A 20,318-nucleotide genomic window follows, 5' to 3' on the forward strand; every position below is an offset into this window, starting at 1 on the left:
GGCATAATTGGAATATGAAATTTATAAAAAAAATACCAGTGTAGAGATTAGGCAACTGGTTCAAATAAATTTTTTCTAATCTTTAACTTATGATCGAGAAAATGACTGGTTGATTTGGTAACAACATTTGTATTGTTACGTTAATCACAAACAATTAATAATTTAATTCACTGACGTTACCGGTTGTTAAAAAAAAGAAGAACGTTTGTATGGTTAAGCTGATCACTTCTAGATGCACAATGGTGGGCCGATATATTGTCAAATAAAGTAAACGTTTTATTTGGGCTCTAGTTTTGGGATTTTTGTTTGGACTGGTAGAGGTGTTATTTTGGGCCAGTCCTCACCATATATTTGCTTTTATTGGGCCTTTCACTGATGAAGCATTTTCTGACCCAAAAAAGAAAAAACAGTTGGAACCGTTCTAGAAATAACCACGAAATAATTACGCCGTCGTTTAAGGTCTTCTTATATGCCTTTGTCCCTACTCTTTCTCTGTCATTCATCAAACTCCCACACTCAAATCTCCCAATCACTCTCTCCATCCATCTCTTTCTCCTTCTTCAATGGAAATGGATTCCCTCCCCAACGGCACCGCCGCGTCGCCGGGACCGACCCTAGGGTCGGGCCCCACCGCCGCAGGTCCTCCTCCGTCCTCGAAACTGAGCCAACTCGCCGACTCCCTGAAGCTCGAGCACCAGTTCCTCAGAGTCCCATTCGAGTACTACAAGAAGACGATCCGCGCCAACCACCGCGTTGTCGAGAAGGAGATATCCGCCGTTATTAACGGCGTCTCCGAGGCCACCGACAAGAACGACATGTCGACTGACGACGCCGTTAATCATCTCAGCTCCCTCGTTTCCAGGCTGCAGGGGCTAAAACGAAAGGTACTGCATTTGTAAACCCTAGATTGGATTGTTTTGTCCTGTTTGAATGGGGGAGGAGTGAGAGGGAATAAAAAAGAACGAGTATCCGATGAATTCGAGGCAACCAAACAGAGGTTAATTCGGGATTTGTCAGCTCGAGTGGACATTGACTATTAAACTGTTGAAATTCATTGATCTTAATCGACATTGAGCTAATCGAGATTGGATATTCGTGCTTTAAGAATTGAAGAGATTATCTTTTGTTTGTATTTGTGCTTTGAGTGATTGGATTTGGCTATTGGAATTTTCATGCTGATTGGTGTTTGTTTTTCGTGATTAAGTTGGAAGAGGGGAGTAAGACAGAGCACTTGCAGGCGCAGAGGTGCCGGGCTCGGCTTGATCATTTAGAATCGGCAGATGTGGAGAGTCTGGCGGAATGGAATAACACACGTGTGAATCGGATCTTGGTGGACTACATGTTGCGGATGTCTTATTATGACACCGCAGTGAAGCTGGCGGAAAGTAGAAATATTCAGGTAGTTTTGATTTCCTGTCGTATATTTGTTTACATTACATGTTTGTGGCTCTTTATGCAGTGTGCTCTGTCATAAGTGTTGTTCTTTCCAAAGTTTATGAATTCGTGGAAGGTTTGAATATCATGAGTTATTGTAGTTTGAATGCATTAATGGGATTGAAGAATTTGGAAAGGGTGACTATAATGTTAATATTATATATCTGGCAAACGGTTTTGTTATTATCTTCATGCTCATTATCCAATTGCTTACGCTACTTTACAATTTGAACGAGATTCATCTTCACATTTTCTAACGATGGAAAGAAAATATCGTACTGAGATTAGTGAAGGAATTATTCGACTAAACTATAGCTTGACCAAGGGAGTTCTGTACAGAAAGAAAAAAGGAGTGAAACTATAGTGTATTTTTTTTGGTCGAAAGTGAATGAAAGAAAGCAGCTTGTTGCTTTCATAATTGATAGGTTGGATCTTTTATGGTCTAGTATAGAAGTTAGGAAGTGAGGAAGGTAAGTAGAATAAATAGGGGATAACAGCTTTTATTCTCCCAGATTCATTGCTTGTTAGAATCCCTTCTCTCTTATTGCTACTGCAGTTTGCATAAGTTTTCCATATTTTCTGTTAGTACATGTTGGCAACTTGATTACTTTCTTATGTGTCAGGATCTTGTTGATATTGATGTATTCCAAGAAGCGAAAAAGGTTATTGAAGCCCTTCAGAATAAGGACGTGGGTCCTGCCCTAGCCTGGTGCGCTGAGAACAAGTCAAGGTTAAAGAAATCCAAGGTCTGTAGTCCCTTTGGTTTGGGGGGAGGGGAATCTTGCTTTTAATTGGTGGGTTAGACGAGTTTGCTAACACTACTATTCTGTCTTTAAAATGATCTGTTCTGTTGCTTGTGTTCAGAAGAACGTTGCGAAGGGTTTAGGTACCCTTTATTTATCTGAATCTTGACTTATTATTATCTTTTTTCAACTTTTTTTTTAGGTATCCTAATTGCAAGGGACTATTTGTTCTAGTTAGGGTTTCTATCTTATGCTTCGCCATAGTTGGAATACATAGTAGGAGATGAACGTAAAAGAGATGACTTATCTTTCATAGATTCTAGGTCATTTTCAAAGTCATTTGTTGCTTTTATGGTGGTAAAAGATATTGCTCCCACATGTATGTTGTTTCTGCTACATTTCTTTTAACTGCTTGTGAATTACTGATAAAATGGTTCCTAAAATTGATTTATTTAAGTTAGTAGTAGTTGGTATCTTGAACGCTTGAACTGCTTCCTTCGTCAAAAAGGTTCCTATTGACAGTTATACCAATTGAATTGCACTTAGTGCACCACATCGAAAATTTGTTATTAGTTTGTCTAATGCTGAATGCTTTATTGATGGCAGAGTAAATTTGAGTTTCAACTGAGACTTCAAGAGTTTATAGAGTTGGTACGAGCTGAAAATAACTTCATCGCTATCACATATGCTCGGAAATATCTTGCACCCTGGGGAACTACTCATATGAAAGAATTGCAGCGGGTCTTTGTAACGGTAGCTTATAAGAGTACTACTGAATGTGCTACATACAAGGTGATCCTTTTCTTTCTGATAATGTTCTAGTAGCATTTTCAGTTTCTACTTCTCTGAATTTAATTGCGCTACAGATTTTGTCGGAATAGACATACAGTTTTCACTTTTCAGTTTTCCCATATTATTTTGTGGGAACTAGACTAACTTGGCTCTGGAATAGAAAAATGTGCTGAATCATACCCATGTTTAGTTGAAGTTACTGTATAGAAAATATGTTGTCTTATTGACTACAAGTTAGCATGTATCTGCCTGCTTCTTCTCTTTGTGATGGTAGTACCCTTTGGGATATAGTTTCCACTGATTAAATTTTGTATCTGTTGGTTATCCCGCCTTCAGCATACATATTAAGGAATTCTAAGATGTCATCAGTTCGTGAACAGTTGATATATAGGACTAGGTTTTAAAGAATAAATGACTCAATATCTGTGCCATCTCCTTGGGAGATATATGCGTTGAACTATACATTTCAGTGAAATGTTTTGGTTTGGTGCTTTTATTACATATTTAGAGCTGTATATTGCAGGTTAATCTCTGGTCTGTGATTTCATTTTTTCTTTGGGTGGTTATGTTTTCCAGGTGTTATTTGAGCCAAAGCAATGGGACTACCTGGTTGATCAATTTAAACAGGAATTCTGCAAGTTATATGGCATGACACTTGAGCCTTTGCTCAATATTTATCTGCAAGCAGGCCTTTCTGCTCTTAAAACCCCGTATCCTTTTTCATTTTTTATTTGATACATTGTTCAGTCTTGCCACATTTACCTCTTAGTCAGGATTGTAGTAGGCTTGGTACAGTTAGGTTAAATTTATATGGAGTTAACTCCCAAAACTTCTTATGCAGAACAAAACTCTAAAGGGGAGGGTGAAACAGCTATAGCATTGTGCACATGGTTATTTGATTAGAATAGCGACCAAAATATACTCTACTTCACTAGCCATTTTCATTCTTGTGAATACATAGAATGGAGGACATTGACAAGCACTTAATCCATTGTGAAGATCTCGCGTTATTTCATGTCTCGCTGACTTGAGGGTTGTAAGTCATTAGGTGGTCAGTGGTTTACAACCCAACACTGTAGCTCCCTTTAATGAATTTTGAGCAATTCTCAATCACCTTCAGTACCTTCAGTGCATGCTTTATAGCTGCTAATTGCATTCAGATATGTAGTTTTGCCCTGACCTGATTCAGATATTGTTATGATGATGATTGCACCAAGGAGGATCCACTATCGCAGGAGGGTTTCCGGAAACTAGCCCTGCCCTTACCTTATTCTAAGCAGCATCACTCGAAGCTTGTTTGCTACATAACTAAGGAACTAATGGACACAGAGAACCCACCGCAAGTCTTGCCCAACGGCTATGTCTACAGCTCTAAGGTTAGCGTGCATTTTGCGAGTAATTAATGTTCTTGGTTATTTAGTCTTGAAATATTCTTCTTTAAATTGGTTTGTGTTTTGGCGGCAGGCTCTTGAAGAAATGGCAAGGAAGAATGACGGTAAGATTACTTGTCCAAGGACAGGCTTGATCTGCAATTACACAGATCTGGTGAAGGCATATATATCGTAAATCTACATACCGTTATCTGTTCAGTCGTTCAAGTTTATTATCCATTTATACCGGGATTTGTAACTGTTGTAACGTCCTGTGCTATCTGTACATAAATCCTCCCTTGCCATATTGCGTTCCGGTAATAAGAACTTTTCCCTGTGATAAAACCTCTACTCCTCTGTAGTCCTCTTGGGCACTTGAAACATGTATATATGCTTTAGATTACGTTTCACCCTTTATTTACAAGTTAAATTTCTTAACACTGAATTAAGTTATTTGGCATTCGTTCATCTGAAAAACCAAGTCAGAATTTTACATTTACCATTTCTGTATCACCTCTAATAGAGATAGGATCACCTAATACAAGTAGGTCTCATTTCTATTAGAGAGGTTGTACAAATATGTTATACAAAATGAGGTAAGTGTGGAATTCTTGTTTCAAGATATAGAATGATAAGTTGCGTATTTTGTGATCACGTTGAGATGTTCAAATAGTAAGTTGTTTTAACAGCGAACTTTACATGAGTGATGAATTGCCCTGGTGGTCAGTGCAAGACATGTTTTGAAATTACAATAACATGACATTAGAATCATAGTTTTAATAATGCTTTATTGATCATTGTGCTTAAACTATCTTTGTGCCTTAATGCTTCGTGATCATTAAGATGTTTAGATAAATAATTGGATGCAATTTATGTTGGAATGTCACTATGAAATTGAGGAATGCTTCTTATGGCTAATAATTGTATGTTCACTTAGGGTGAATGCCACGTCTTAACGGTTGCATGGTTTTTCAAGGGATTTTCACGAAGCACAATGAGTTATGCATGTATACATTTGATCTAAATGCCAAAGACGGATTGCATGTTGAATATACGTTATAGCTTGAACGACACAAGTAGAATATGCATAAGGAAAACCTAACATTTAAAGTTGCATGTGTAATTCATAAGTAATTGGTAAAATCACGTAGGATTGTTTGCTGTTACCTTTTACCTTTGTTTTTTCCAAAACAATTTACTTTTCTTTGTATTGCCAATTTTCATTAAAAGTTTAATTCAATTGTTTTATTTTCGTTTTTATTATTTTAAATTCTAAAATCAACTTTTTCCAAACTTTATTTTAAGTAATTAATTTAGATTTGGTTTTAAAGACAAATAATTCATTAAATCTATTTGGAGAACGAATATGAGTTGTTTATACTACAATTACTTTTTACTCTTACAAGTATTTTTAGGTGGTTTTATCCATACTTTACAGGGGTTAAAAATCTTATCACATGTTGATAAAACGTGAGCACTCTACTTTTAGTTGAGTAATGTTATTTACACATTTATTTTTATTTCTTACGCACTTATTTTTGGTTGTCAGATTAAATGAATTAAAAAAGATTAATGATAAAAAATTAATAAAAACATGTGAAAAGTAAAAATAAATGTAAATAGCACTTTCATTCTAGTTATACAGCGCTTAGTTCATTGAAATTCCACTCAAGTACTCCTCCCTGCAGTTAGTCAAAGTTAACAGAAACTACTATTTCACTCTCTTTTTTTTGTCAAACTGACAACTTTACTCTCCGACTCGTTTGGTTCTGAGATCTGGTTTTACAGTGAGGAATGGTTGCATCTTCATTGGAGACTATTGCCCATGTTATTAGGTTCCCCTTCTCTCTCATGCTCCACCCTGTAGAATGCATCGTTGAAGAACTTGTTCACACGAAAAACCAAATCAGTTTAGCTATAAATAAATATAGTCCACAGCTCGGATATATCCAAATAAGTTCGACTTATGGCTAACTCCCAAGTAACTTTAGATGTGGAGAACCCCGAAGCAAATGCTGAAATAACTCTACTTGTGGAGAGCTCGCGGTTGGATGGGGGGGGGAACTTGCAGGATTTGTAGTTCCTGCGGGTTTGCTGTTTCGCTGGATCCTTCCAAAGTGGAAAAAGATATTCATAATCTCATGTCGACATTATTATTCAATTTTATCTAGGTACGCAAGTACTCTTCGCACTGAATTAAATGATTTCGTTTCACAAACTGCTTCAAAGTTAAATTCTTATAGTATTTTTTTCTTTTTTCCCGGTGATCAACCAAAATAGTTGAGACGATTTGGAGGTCATACATTCTGGTTGACATTTTAGCTATTCTTCCACTTCCACAGGTAAAGAGAAGCCCTTTTTGTGGAGTTGACTGTTTTCATCTCTCTCTTTGTTTACTTCTTTTGCTGGGGAGGTTCACTTTTCTTTTTTTTTTTTTTTTTTGGAGAAACCTCGACGGCACAAGCGATATTTTAACTGTTCTCATCTCTCTTTTTGTTACTCTCATGGAGAATTCCTTGTAGTTATGTGCAAATTACACTTCATGCTTGAGGTTTTGTGTCTGTTAACAATATAGATCAGATTCATCAACACAACGCGATATATTTGAAAACAGGGCTGTAGCACCAGTTAATATATTATAGATGATTTGATATTCTTCTCACGCACGTCATAAGGGTTTCAATTTAACTGCTGGTTTAAACATTGTATCGTGTCCAGGTAGTAATTCTCCTATTTTTCGCAGAAGTGGAAGGCTGGAGAGCTTTGAATACCAATATGCCTATTAATATTTTTGCACTATTGCAATACGTACCACGGGTTCTTCGCATCTACTTCTCGTGTAAGGAACTCAAAGAGGGTCCCGATGGAGAGATTGCACTATGGGTTAAATGTGTATTCAATTTCTTTTTGTACATCCTTGGTAGTCATGTAAGTTTTTCTCATCAAGTTGAGGTACCATTCTTTAATTGGATTTAGGTCAGCGCTTTAGGGTTTTCTAAGTCAAAATTTTAATTAACACACTATGACAACAATTACAAACATATACTTAGTTTATATCCTTGCAAAAATAATCTCATCATTTTTAACCTTGTGAATAAATGAAATATATATCGCAGTCTCTCGTTAATAAGTATGATAAATTTTACTTGTTTGTTTATTGGGTAATCGGAGCCTTTTGGTACTTTTTTGCTATTCAACGAATGACAGCTTGCAAGATGCATGTCAAATTGAAAATGGATGTGAACCTAGTACTTTTTTGTTTTTTGAGGTAAAATGAACCTGGTACTTTTATATGCTCTGATAACCCAGTTCAGAAATATATACGACATTTCTAACCGGCTTAATTATGCCCTTTAAATCCACCAAATGCAACGGTTTTTGATTTTGGTATATTTGTTGATGTCCTTGAATCTGGTATATCCGAGTCAACAGATCATCCGCAAAAATTCTCCACCTGTTTTTAGTGGGGCCTTTGAAATTTGAGGTTTGTAAGTATGCATGCAAATGAATTTGCCTAGCTAGTTCCGTTGATGAGTTCAAATGTCGTTGCAATTCAATTATGAATTTGTTTGTTACATATAGATAACTAACGACCTGATCCCGAGCTACCTGTTTTAAATTAATAGACATATATGCAATCAGAAGCTGCATGCAAAATTAAAATTAAAATTGAACGGAAGGTGGAAGAAAAAGGTCCAGAGGTATCATTGTGCTTATCTGAGAATCTCATATTCATCCCAAAAACCGCAAAGGATAACGTCAAGTCACAGATTATGAGAGCACTCCAAAAATAACTAAGGGTAAAAGTAGCGGTTGCAGTTTTCCTCTGTTAATTGTCATAATAACAAAGGGTACAAAAACGAGGGCTTCACGGGTTACATAAAAAAATACAATCTCTCATCGAAGAACACTAGTTGCTTCCCTGACAATTTATTCGGTATGTACTTCTAGCTATGTATATATTGTCAAATCGGTTGTGATTTTTCAATCATGTGCAGGTATCAGGGTAAGCTTTCTTTGTTTAGCGGTTGGAATCTTTTTCATTACATTGCAGAATGAAGAGAAGAGACCTAGCGGAGAGATACTTTAAGCAAAATGGTGGTCCACTTCTACTGCAAAAACTAGCTACTTATTGTGGATCACATCAGTCGCTATCCAGAATCTTTACTTCAGACGAGTTTAGTAAGGCCACAAAAAATTACAATGCAAGTCGAATTCTTGTTGGAGGCTCTGGAACTGTTTATAAAGGAGTACTACCATATGATAGTAAAATAGTCGCCATAAAGAAGTATAAATTTATCTCTGAGGCTCATGGTCATGAGTTTGCTAATATTATAATTGTTCTTTCTCAAATCTATGACAGAAATTTGGTCAAACTTGTGGGTTGTTGGTTAGAGACAGAAGTGCCTTTACTGGTTTACGAGTTCATCCCCAACGGCAATCTTTATGAACACATTCATAGTACGAAAGGATTGCCATGGGATTACTCCATGTCAATGCCAATCCTGCACAGGAATTTGAAGACAACTAAGATACTACTAGATGAGGATTACACGGCAAAGGTGTCGGGCTTTGCAACTTCAGATTTGGTTCCTGAAGATCAAGACCAAGTATCAGCTGTAGTGATAAATAAACGCGGATACTTGGACCCTGAATATCTTTATACAAACATGCAAACAGAGAAGAGCGACGTCTATAGCTTTGGAGTTCTGCTAGCGGAGCTGCTAACAAGCAAAGTGGCATATTCTTATGACGGGCCCAAGGGAGAGAGACACTTAGCAACCCTCTTTGTTCTTTCAGTGAACAGTGTCGGTGGAATGAAATACTTGATACTGAAATAATAAAGGAGAGAAATTTTGAGACAGCTGAGAAAGTGGCTGGTCTCGTTAAAAGATGTTTAAGGTTTAAGAGGAAAGGAAAGACCTTCCATGAAAAATGTAGCCATGAAGCTTGAGGGATTAATGCAGATTATGGCAAACAACCCAGCTGGGGAAGAGGCTGTTTAATTATAATCGACTTGTTCATGGTGATAAAATTATGTATTTGGTTTTTTTTTTTTTCGTTAATGAAATAAAGTTATGTATTTGACAAAAAAAAAAAAAATGTTACATAACTTTTTCTTGTTTGCATGCATGTACTAGCTGATTTAACCTTTTCAAAGTTGGCGTTAAATAATTTTAATGATTATGATCTCAACTGTTCATACATATATAATTGTTTCAATCACTCAAAAATCAATTAGGTGCACAACCATTTGCTAGCTACATCAGAGATCAATTACTGGTCATATGAATTTTATTTTTTTGGTAAAAATTGTTATTAGATTCCAATATATATAAAATTACTACTAATGGGTTCTTCCCACGTCATAACAAATTGTTGGTAGGCCCTCCAACCACATCAAGGACAGAATTGCGAGAGGGTGACTTGATTTTGTTGGGCCTCAAGGCCACCTCCTCCTTGGTGCAGGTTTTGTCAACTCCACCTTTCCTTTCTCAATGCAAAGTTGTTGGAAGTATAAATTGCTTCAACAGTTTTAGATTGCTTCAATATTTTTAGAGAAATTTGATATTAGTCTAATTTTATGCCCCAGTATTAGAATTAGTCTAACTTTGGGCACTTGAAACATTTATATATGCTTAGATTACGTTTCACCTTTTATTTTCAAAGTTAAATTTCTTAATGGTGTAGTAAATAATATAGCATTCCTTAAGCTGAAAAAACCAGGTCATTTCAAGATGAGTAATATTACACTTACTACATTTGTATCACCTCTAATAGAGAGGATCAACCAATACAAGTAGGTCTCATTTTTATTAGAGAGGTGATACAAATATGGTAAGTAACATAATATGTGATCACGTTGAGATGTTCAAATGGCAAGTTGTCTTAACTGCACACTTTACATGAGAGATGGATGTCGTGGTGGTCAGAGCCTTCATCTTCAAATCACTACATCTTGGATTCAAATTGTTCCCTCTGCCCGTTCTGTAGTAGATTAGTGCTAAATATCATTTGTAATTAACAAAAATGCAAATTGGCTAGTCTATTGTGGGGCTTAGCCCACCCTTACTCTTTAGTGTAGATAATATTGTTTATTAAAAAAAATTGCAAATTTTACCAATGGACCTACTCATTAATTCTAAATAGCAGAAACCACCGCTTCTAGTTAAACTTATCGATCATTTAATCATTTTTTGTAAATTTATACTATTATGGAAAGAAATTTATAAAAATTGGAAAGTTTAAATAAAATTAAAAATTAAAAAAAAAACACAAACACACAAGGTTTTCAACTCATGACCTCCTGCTTAATATTAAGGAGAAGAAACCACCTTAAACTTCTTGATCATTTAACTAGATCTTATAAATTTATACTCTTGTAAAAACATATCAATATACCGCTCTAATACTTTTGGTGCCCCTGATTTTTTGAGGCCCCAGACGATCGTCCTACTGCCACTGGGCCTAGGCTGGCCCTGGTTATAGAAATCAAACTCAGGATGCTTGATTCCTATATATAGGAATCACACTCACTTAAACCACTGTGGAAGACCTAAGTGAGAGGTCTTAGATTGAACTTTTGCAAATATCGAATTTGATACCAAATATTTGTTAGCCTATTGTAAAGTTTAGCCAACTCCTTCCTTTAATATAAGTGAATTAATGATATAATTAATTACATAAAATGTGGTTAAATGTGGACTACTACACAAAGATGTTGTGTGAATATGTGTTGTACAATAAACTTGAATTACATCAGTTGTCAGATTAATTTGGTTTCAAATGCGGATGGGGATTCGAATCCTCTTTATGAGGATCTCAGATATCACTTCATCATGTCCATTCATCGTACATCATGCAGTCAATTTTCATCAGGTACAGTTTGTGTTGAATTTTAAATAAAAAAATTCAAAATGATTTTTAATCGCAGGATGACAAATGAATGAACGCGATGAAATGATCTCTGGGATCCTGACAAAGAGGATCCGAATAGGATCCTATTCCTTTCAAATAGGTAGTATTGCATGCATCTTCAATTACAAATTTCACCTTCACTTTACATCCGACAACTAACATGTGTGCACTTTTACCCGGCCTAAATGAGTGACTTTAAAATTTTATGAAATATTGTTAACAAATGCATTATAAGGACAGTATCAATAAATACTCGATCATTATAAAATTAACATTATAAATATAAAACAAGAACACTAAATAAATATATTAAAAAAAAACTAATTAAAAGAATTTGAAAACTTTTAGTTTTAACAAAAAAATCATGTTATAAGTTTATTTAATGGTTAGTACAAATCTAACATTAAACCAGCCTAATAAGATTGGTTCAAGCAATTAGTTTCCAATTTTACCCTTGACTTCTAGTCTTTGCTCGTTTAATATTCTCAACCTTTCTCAGGCCTGGTTTGGTATTGAGGTGATTTTGAAAAAAACTGGTATAAAAAAAAAGCTGGGAGCTGTTTTTGTATTTTGTAAACATTCAGCTTCAGTTTTTTTTCATAGTTTTGAGTGAAAAAAAGCAAAAAACAAGAAGCTGCAAAACTTAGCTTTGAAAAATCGGCTTTTTTTCACATTTGTTTCACATAAAAGTTTACCAAACACTATAATATTTTTTTTTTTTTTCAAAAGCACATTTACAAAAAAGTTTACCAAACACTCTGCTGTTTTATTTCACAGCTGCTTGCCAAAACAATTTTTTTTCAAATAACAGCAATACCAAAACCAACCCTCATTCTCTTCGTCTAATCTCTACTATCGTATTTATTCTCAATTTGATTCCAATTTCACCATTTTGCAATTGAATCGATCGAATCGATCGAATCTCTCCCTCCCTCTCTCTCGATCTCTACCCAATCTACGTTTTCGTACCCTGCTACAGTTTGAGCCTTGAGGTGCCCAAGCAAATATACAAAGCAGTTCCTCCATTGTCGAAGAGAAATGAGCAAAGGGACGAGGAATGGCGGCCACCCTTTTGCTCGTCGGAAATTGCCATTGAGAGTGAGGATTCCGCCCCTATGATCTTTCGACCCTGTCGGAATCTGGGTTTGCTTTTGGTTTGCAGCGCTGCGTTAATGCCGCTGCGTTTATTTATTTATTTTTAAAATGCACAAGCCCTTCTGATGTTTCTAGCAGGAATTGTGGTCATCTATAGAAGGTTTGCTACTGCGCTTCAGCAATATGCCGCCCATTAGCGGTAGAAAGTTGAAACTTAGATGGAGAAGACTAGAGAGAGAAAGAGAAGACCAAGATAGAAAATGATGATGGATGTAGAGAACACATGGGTTATGGAGAGTAGTTTTCTTATTTTAAAAATGTAGATTCAATAAAATATTGTAGTCTAATAAGGTGATTGATTTGATTTACAATAAAAAATAATAATTTTAGAAGGAAAAAACTTTGTTTTTCTGTTGGGACACAGTTTTTTTATTTATGCATTTTTTATATACCAAAAAAATAGTGTAAAAATGTAATAGGTTCCACCGGTGCCAAACTTATTCAAATATGCATGGCCGGAAGGTGTGAAAACTATAAGGTAATGTATACGCTTCTGTTGACTCTAAAAATTATAAAGCTTACGTGGCGCGTTAGCTGAGTAACTAATAAGCTAATTACGTCATTCGGTTGAATGCGGGGCATGCCAACTCGTCGGTCGAGCTCGGCCGAGGAGTAAAATTTGTTGATGTTGCGTTGAGCGCGTTGCTGACTTCTTTATCTTGTGACTGCAGCCAAGGAAGGAACAAATCTCGACCTTTGGATTCTCAAGCCTGAAGACAAGGCTGCTAGTTCTGCGAAGCTCACGAATCGTCGACATCGGATTCAATCACGGTAATTATATTCATGAGAGTATAAGCACGTCGAATCGACACCAAATTACATGGACACAAGTATTCAAAGGTAATGTGTGTCTTGATGGTAAATGTGGTTCGGCCCTTAGAATGCCGAACTCTAAAACTCACTTGGGAGTCCCAATCATAAAACCACTCGGCGTTTAATGCGCCGAATGTCGTAACTAGTAACACCTTACTTCGCCGAAAAGGCTAATAAGATGACCTCTGCCAACAAGGATTCAAAAACCCTTCTCGACCGAGACTTGGATAGGTAACCAGTCGGCCTCGACGCAGTGCTGTTTATCCAAATTGAAGGTGCTCATCGGTCGGCTGATTCTACGGCAACACTGTTGTTTATCCAAACTGAAGGTGTTCGCCGGTTGCCTTCACAGTGTTGTTTATCCAAACTGAGGATGTGTTGGCGAAAAAAGAAAATAAAAAAATCTCAAGATGTTTGAGAGGTTTGCGCAGGGCAGTTGTGTGCTGAATTCGAGGTCCTTTGAATGATGCCCGTTGCACTGTATTTATAGAGTCTTGAATACCCAAGCCGTGCAAACCAATCCTAATTGCATTGTGACTCTGAGTCTTTATTTGTTGATGATGACCACGCACTTATCCCATGCATAATCACTATAATTAAATAAAGCTCTGAAAACTTTATCTCATATGCATATAAGTCCACGCCTTATCACCTCAACCAAAGCTTGAACCCATCTTTTCCATCCTGACCTTCCAATTCAATCCTATTTGCGTCATCACCATCATTCAAAATCCACGTGATGCAGTCCCACTTTAACTCTACATCTTGCATGCAATCCCACCTTTTCCTGGATGTGATAATGCATGCAATTTCATTAACCCCATTTAATTAAAATACTTGGCATCCTGCCAAGATACTCGGTGGCTATGATTCTTCCATATCTACACATGTTGTTTGAACTCCTCCGTGCTTGAATTATTAGAAGATAATCTCCCAATATGCTTAAAAACTCTAGCACGAGAATCCAGAACAGATCCGTGGAGGAAGAGAAGTCCTTGACTTCAATCTTCACTCTTCAAGCTCATTTTAATATTTTTCACAAGATAATTACTACAATAATCCGATAGTTATAATATCTAGAAGAATATTAGAAACAAGCCTAATTGGGTACAAAGTTGATCACATTCCAACATCTAGAATTCTTCATAATCATCCGACGGTCTCGATTGCTTGTGCCGAAAATGTAAAATCGGGTCCAAACATTGCCCCCCAGTTTTCTTAAGCTTTGGCTCGTAAGCCGAATGGTTAAGGAAACTAAGCATTTTGCAGTTGAACTTGGCCATTACTGAGTACTTCCGCTGAATTGATAACGTCCTTGAACCTGCCCACCAACTACGCAAATAATATTTGTTCACCGAGTACACACATAACTCGCCAACTCGGCCAAAAACAACTTTTCCGAACGAATCCTTCAAGGAGCACCCAAGATGGCTTGTAAAGGCAATGAACTCTCGGATTTACTGCGACATATTGGTTGATGTTTCATTCTTTAAGCAAAATGAGCCAAGGACTACCATTTCTCTCACCCCAGTGATAACGGAGAACACAAGGGGAGTCGGCAGTTGGTCGAGCATCACTAAGGTCGAACTCGGCGTCCTTGCTGCTCCTGAATTTGAATTACTACCAACACCTCCTCACTGAAGACAACTAGGCAACTCCTACTAACTTTTCACTTGTAGCAAAAAAGAAAATGGTAAAACCACTTTTGTTGAAAAAATCTGCAACCACCTGTCCAAATTACTGTTAAGGTGGAAAATCCAAGTAGGAGAATCCTCCGGCTCATTCCGTGGGCTTTGGTTTGGATGGGTACCATTAGTTTTCAGCAGCCCATTTGTGATGGCCGAAAAGCTGCAGTGGAGAGCGGAGAGCAGAAACGGAGAGAAATGCCGCAGCTCTAGCCTGCCAAGGTTGAGAAAAATTTGGAGAGCTGAGGGTAAATTGTACTGAGGTCGAGAAGAACTAGGGGGTAGCTTGGCCTGCCTGGCCCAAATCGTGACAAATCGACTTCGGCCAACAAAAACGCCCCATAATGCTTCTTGCTGAGCTCGCCAAATTTTCTTTTATTCGGCTAAGTCTCCATTGTAGAGATCCCAGTCGAATTTTCTCTTATCATTTGTTTTGCAACAAAGACCATTTGCTCTAGTCATAAGTTCTTTCTCGGCCAAAGAATAACATGTGATGCTGTTAAAGAGTCCCCAGATGGACTTGTATTTGAAACAAGGTTCCTGGACAAATTCCACCGAATCACTACATCACCGAATGAGAGGGCTAGCTCACGTGGAAGCCTACCACTTAAGATGGGTGGCTTTTTCCATTAATCTCATGAACTTGCCGTTGTCTTTTTGCATGCTATCTCTCTTTCTGTCTCGTTTGATGGGATGTTATTGGATGAGCACACCACCAAACTTTACGAAGCACAACCAAAATTCGAAAATCAGTTTTAACCACTGCCGAACTGGATATGGTCGTGTATCATCGAACTGGAAGAAACACCAAATTAAATCTTGAATCCAGGCTTGGAATTCAAGTTGACTGTAAGTGATTTTGATGACCAAAATTGATGTTGCCGAATGAGTTGATACCGAACTCGGCTTATAGCGAAATAAATAGGGTGCACGGTTGGCTTCTTCTTGACAACGAAAAATGATGCTACCCTTACTTTCAACCCCAACGGATCCTACTGCTACTTCAACTGACAAATTGCTGTCGGTCAAATGAGTGGATATTACCAAAGCATTCGTGTCTTGGTGCGCACATCTTCATGTTGACAATTCCATTGAATGGCACCCCTCACAAATTGCTAAGATTAGGCACGTGATGGCTTACCACAAATGGGTGGCCTATCACCTAATACCTCATCCCTTTTCTCTTCTTTTTCTTCTGCCGTAGCTTTAGTATATGGGGAACCACCATCACAAGAATCGGCCATAGCCTACCAAATGTCGTGGCCTAGCTCCCACCGATTGGATATTGCACTGAGCATCAGGCCTCCACCGCTTAAATTTCACCGAGAGCTTATTGAGAGTAAGCTTATAATGTCTGCCCCCATTTTCTTTACATCGGCTTGTACAACCGTATGTTTAAGAAAATAATTTATTCATTATATATATATATATATATATATATATATATATTTAGCAAACGAACAGAAAAGTGGCCGAACCATAATCAGGAGAAGGCCAATGATGCTTTATTCCAAGTTGAGATCTTGTAATAACAAAATTTTCAAATTGATTTCGCTCTAGGCCGAATAAATAATTTTCTCCAAATATTTTTTACTGGGCGAAATATTTTTCATTTTTGGCCGCCGAATGTGTTGAACAATTATTATGCCCCCCAGGCATAATTTCTTCGCCAATTTCAGCTTTCAACTCGAACAACTTAGCCGAACAGGATTTCTCCATATCGGCTTTATCACCAATAATCATATTGATTGGCGTAATTTCGGCATCTAAAACCATGTCTCCAATTACCATATCAATTAATGTGGTTCTATGGTATAAAGTCGTGTATTGGTCTTGTTCGTCATTGGAACACTCATTTGACGAATCATTTTCTGAGTTAATTTTTAGCTCAGAAACTTGGACATTTTCTTCTAGGCCTACCACACTTTCAGTCTCGACCAAAAAAATAGGTGGCCTTTGTTCTTCGACCCAATTAACAATTTTCTTAGGCCGATGCCTGATTACGGCCGGAGTTGAAAATTGCCTCCCGGTCTTTTCAACCAACCATTCCTCAAATGAAATCGATTTGTAGTCGAAAATTTAAGGAAAATATTCTCCATCTAGCCAGGCATTAAATCGAGCCTTGTCTTCATTTACTCATTGCTCTTGCAGGGTAACAGGAGCTTTTATTCTCAACATGTAAGCGAATGACTTTTGCATCTCTTTATGACCACGAAGAACTTTTTCTACTTCCAAAGATCTTTTTTGTTCCTCATTGTGTTTTTTCAATTCCTCTAGGAGCTTGTACAATTGGCTACGTTAAGCCATATTGGAATCTTGATATATTATATGAACTTCGTAGTTTTAGCATTGGGTCCCACTGGGCATGCCAAAATGTTGACCCTAAAAATTACAAAGCCTACGTGGCGCGCAAGCTGAATAACTAATAGGCTAACTACCGAATGCAGGGCGTGCCAACTCATCGGCTGAGCTCGACCGAGGAGTAAAATTTGTTGATGTTGTGTTGAGCGCGTTGCTGACTTCTTTATCTTGCGATTGCGACCGAGGAAGGAACAAATCTTGGCCTTTAGATTCTCGAGCCTGAAGACAAGGCTGCTAGTTCTGCGAATTTCATGAATCGTCAGCGTCGGATTCGGTCACGGTAATTATATTCGTGAGAGTATAAGCATGTCGAATCAACACCAAACTATATAGACACAAGTATTCAAAGGTAATGTATGTTTTAATGGTAAATGTGGTTCAGCCCTCAGAATGCCGAACACTAAAACTCACTTGGGAGTATCCAATCATAAAACCACTTGGCGTTTAATGCGCCGAATGTCGTAACTCATAACATCTTACTTTGCCGAAAAGACTAATAAGATGACCTCTACCAATAAGGATTCGGAAACCCTTCTCGACCGATTCTTAGATAGGTAACTAGTTGGCCTCGACGCAGCGCTGTTTATCCAAACTGAAGGTGCTCCTCGGTCGGCTGATTCGACGGCAACAGTGCTGCTTATCCAAACTGCAAGTGTTCGCCGGTTGCCTTCACAGTGCTGTTTATCCAAACTGAAGATGTGTTGGCGAAAAAAGAAAATAAAAAAAATCTCAAGATGTTTGAGAGGTTTGCGCAGGGCAGTTGTGTGTTGAATTCGAGGTCATTTGAATGATGCTCGTCGCACTGTATTTATAGAGTCTTGAATACCCAAGCCGTACAAACCAATCCTAATTGCATTGTGACTCTGAGTCTTTATTTGTTGATGCTGACCACGCACTTATACCATGCATAATCACTATAATTAAATAAAGCTCTGAAAACTTTGTCTCATATGCATATAAGTCCACACCTTATCACCTCAACCAAAGCTTGAACCCATCTTTTCCATCCTGACCTTCCAATTCAATCCTATTTGCGTCATCACCATCATTCAAAATCCACGTGATGCAATCCGACTTTAACTCTGCATCTTGCATGCAATCCCACCTTTTCCTGGATGTGATAATGCATGCAATTTCATTAACCCCATTTAATTAAAATACTTGGCATCCTGCCAAGATACTCGGTGGCTGTGATTCTTCCATATCTACACATGTTGTTTGAACTCCTCCGTGCTTGAATTATTGGAAGATAATCTCCCAATATGCTTAAAAAACTCCAGCACGAGAATCCAGAACAGACCTATGGAGGAAGAGAAGTCCTTGACTTCAATCTGCACTCTTCAAGCTCATTTTAATATTTTCACAAGATAATTACTACAATAATCCGATAGTAATATCTAGAAGAATATTAGAAACAAGCCTAATTGGGTACAAAGTTGATCACATTCCAACATCTAGAATTCTTCATAATCATCCAACGGTCTCGATTGCTTGTGCTGAAAATGTAAAATCGGGTCCAAATAGCTTCTTATATTGGTTTTAGTATTATTGATTGTAACCACTTTTGAAAACTAAATCAAAATAACACACAATATTTCTGTAATAGAACAAAATAAACATTATTTTTGGAATAATAGCAAAATAACCACATTATTTCTGAAACTGAACCAATATAACTCACACTATTTCTGAAACTATAGTAAAACAACCACACTATATCTAAAACTACTGCAAAATAACTCACACTATTTATGGAACTAAACCAAAATAATTCACACTATTTATGAAATTACAGAAAAATAACTCATACTATTTATGAAACTATAGCAAAATAACCACACTATTTCTGAAATTGAACCAAAATAACCCACATTATTTCTGGAACTACAACAAAATAAGCCACACTATTTCTGAAACTGAACCCAAATAGCCCACACTATTTCTAAAAATTAAACCAAAATAATCTACATTATTTCTGGAAGGAAACAAAATAAACATTATTTTTGGAATTACAACAAAATAACCCACATTATTTTAAAACAAAACGAAAAAAAACCAATATTATTTTTGAAACAAAACTAAAATAACCCATATTATTTTTGAAATTGCAACAAAATTACAAATATTTTGAAACTAAACCAAAATAATGAGTATTAAAACTAAGAGATTTGCAATCTTATAAGCCAAGATTTTGACTACGTTGTGTTTGGATAAGGATTTTGAAGAGCACTAACGAGTTTTAAATTATTTCTTTACTTTTCATAACTACTTTACTTATTTTCCTGATAATATCATCTCATTGGCAGATAATTAGCATTATTGTGATAGGTTGAGCATGCCTCGACTTCACAAGTCAAGTCATACATCCCATTGACATGTCCCTTTTGAACAATATATTCTCGGGTTTATGAATTAGTCTCAATATTGTTCCCTAGATATATATTTTTTTTTTGGTCAAGAATAACAATTGTATTGATAAGGAAAATACAAAAAGAGACAAAAGGGTGAGGGCACAGACGTCCAAACTCATATAAAATATAGAAAATAAAGGTGATTTGACCCCTAAAAAACAAAAAAACAAAGGTGATTTGACCCACGTGAAAAAGAAAACAAATGTGACAGACAAAGACACGGACACAACCAAACAAATATTTAATGGGTGAGTGGCCCTGATAAACTTCATGCAAGTCGGATTTGTATCCTCTACTTAGCTAATGGAGATTCATTCTTATTAATCATTATTAATCGTAGGATTTTTATCCAACGGTTATAATTATTATAACTTTAAAGGAACTTTCTTATTTGTAGTCGTTGGATAAAAATCTAACGATTAAAGATGATTGATGAGGATGATTTTTGATTAAAATAAATTTATTTCAAGCTCTTTTCATCAAAGATCTCTATTAAAAATTCTCTCAAACATATTACGTCTTGCCCTTTTACGCTACAAGAAAACATGGATTTTCGAAGAATGGGTTTTGCCACCTATAAACTTCGCAACATATACTTCTACATGATGAATTTTTTGCGTGATAAGGGGTGTCACC

The 20,318-nt window shown here is 36.8% G+C and overlaps 2 protein-coding genes across 2 annotated transcripts; both read left to right on the forward strand.

Moving 5' to 3' along the window:
- The first annotated feature begins 504 nt into the window (after positions 1-504).
- Positions 505-4,749, forward strand: LOC137734667 (protein MAEA homolog). The gene is made up of 7 exons (XM_068473927.1): positions 505-884; positions 1,205-1,399; positions 2,058-2,180; positions 2,784-2,969; positions 3,546-3,679; positions 4,159-4,345; positions 4,434-4,749. Exons 1-7 carry the CDS (start codon positions 564-566, stop codon positions 4,533-4,535), a joined length of 1,248 nt encoding a protein of 415 aa, XP_068330028.1. The 5' UTR covers positions 505-563; the 3' UTR covers positions 4,536-4,749.
- A 3,645-nt stretch (positions 4,750-8,394) lies between these two features.
- On the forward strand, positions 8,395-9,180 carry LOC137734415 (putative wall-associated receptor kinase-like 16). Its single transcript, XM_068473689.1, has one exon. The coding sequence runs from the start codon at positions 8,395-8,397 to the stop codon at positions 9,178-9,180; it is 786 nt and encodes a 261-aa protein (XP_068329790.1).
- Positions 9,181-20,318: the final 11,138 nt, after the last annotated feature.

The sequence above is a fragment of the Pyrus communis genome, chromosome 5, assembly GCF_963583255.1.
Source record: "Pyrus communis chromosome 5, drPyrComm1.1, whole genome shotgun sequence".
In the NCBI taxonomy this organism is placed as follows: Eukaryota; Viridiplantae; Streptophyta; class Magnoliopsida; order Rosales; family Rosaceae; genus Pyrus; species Pyrus communis.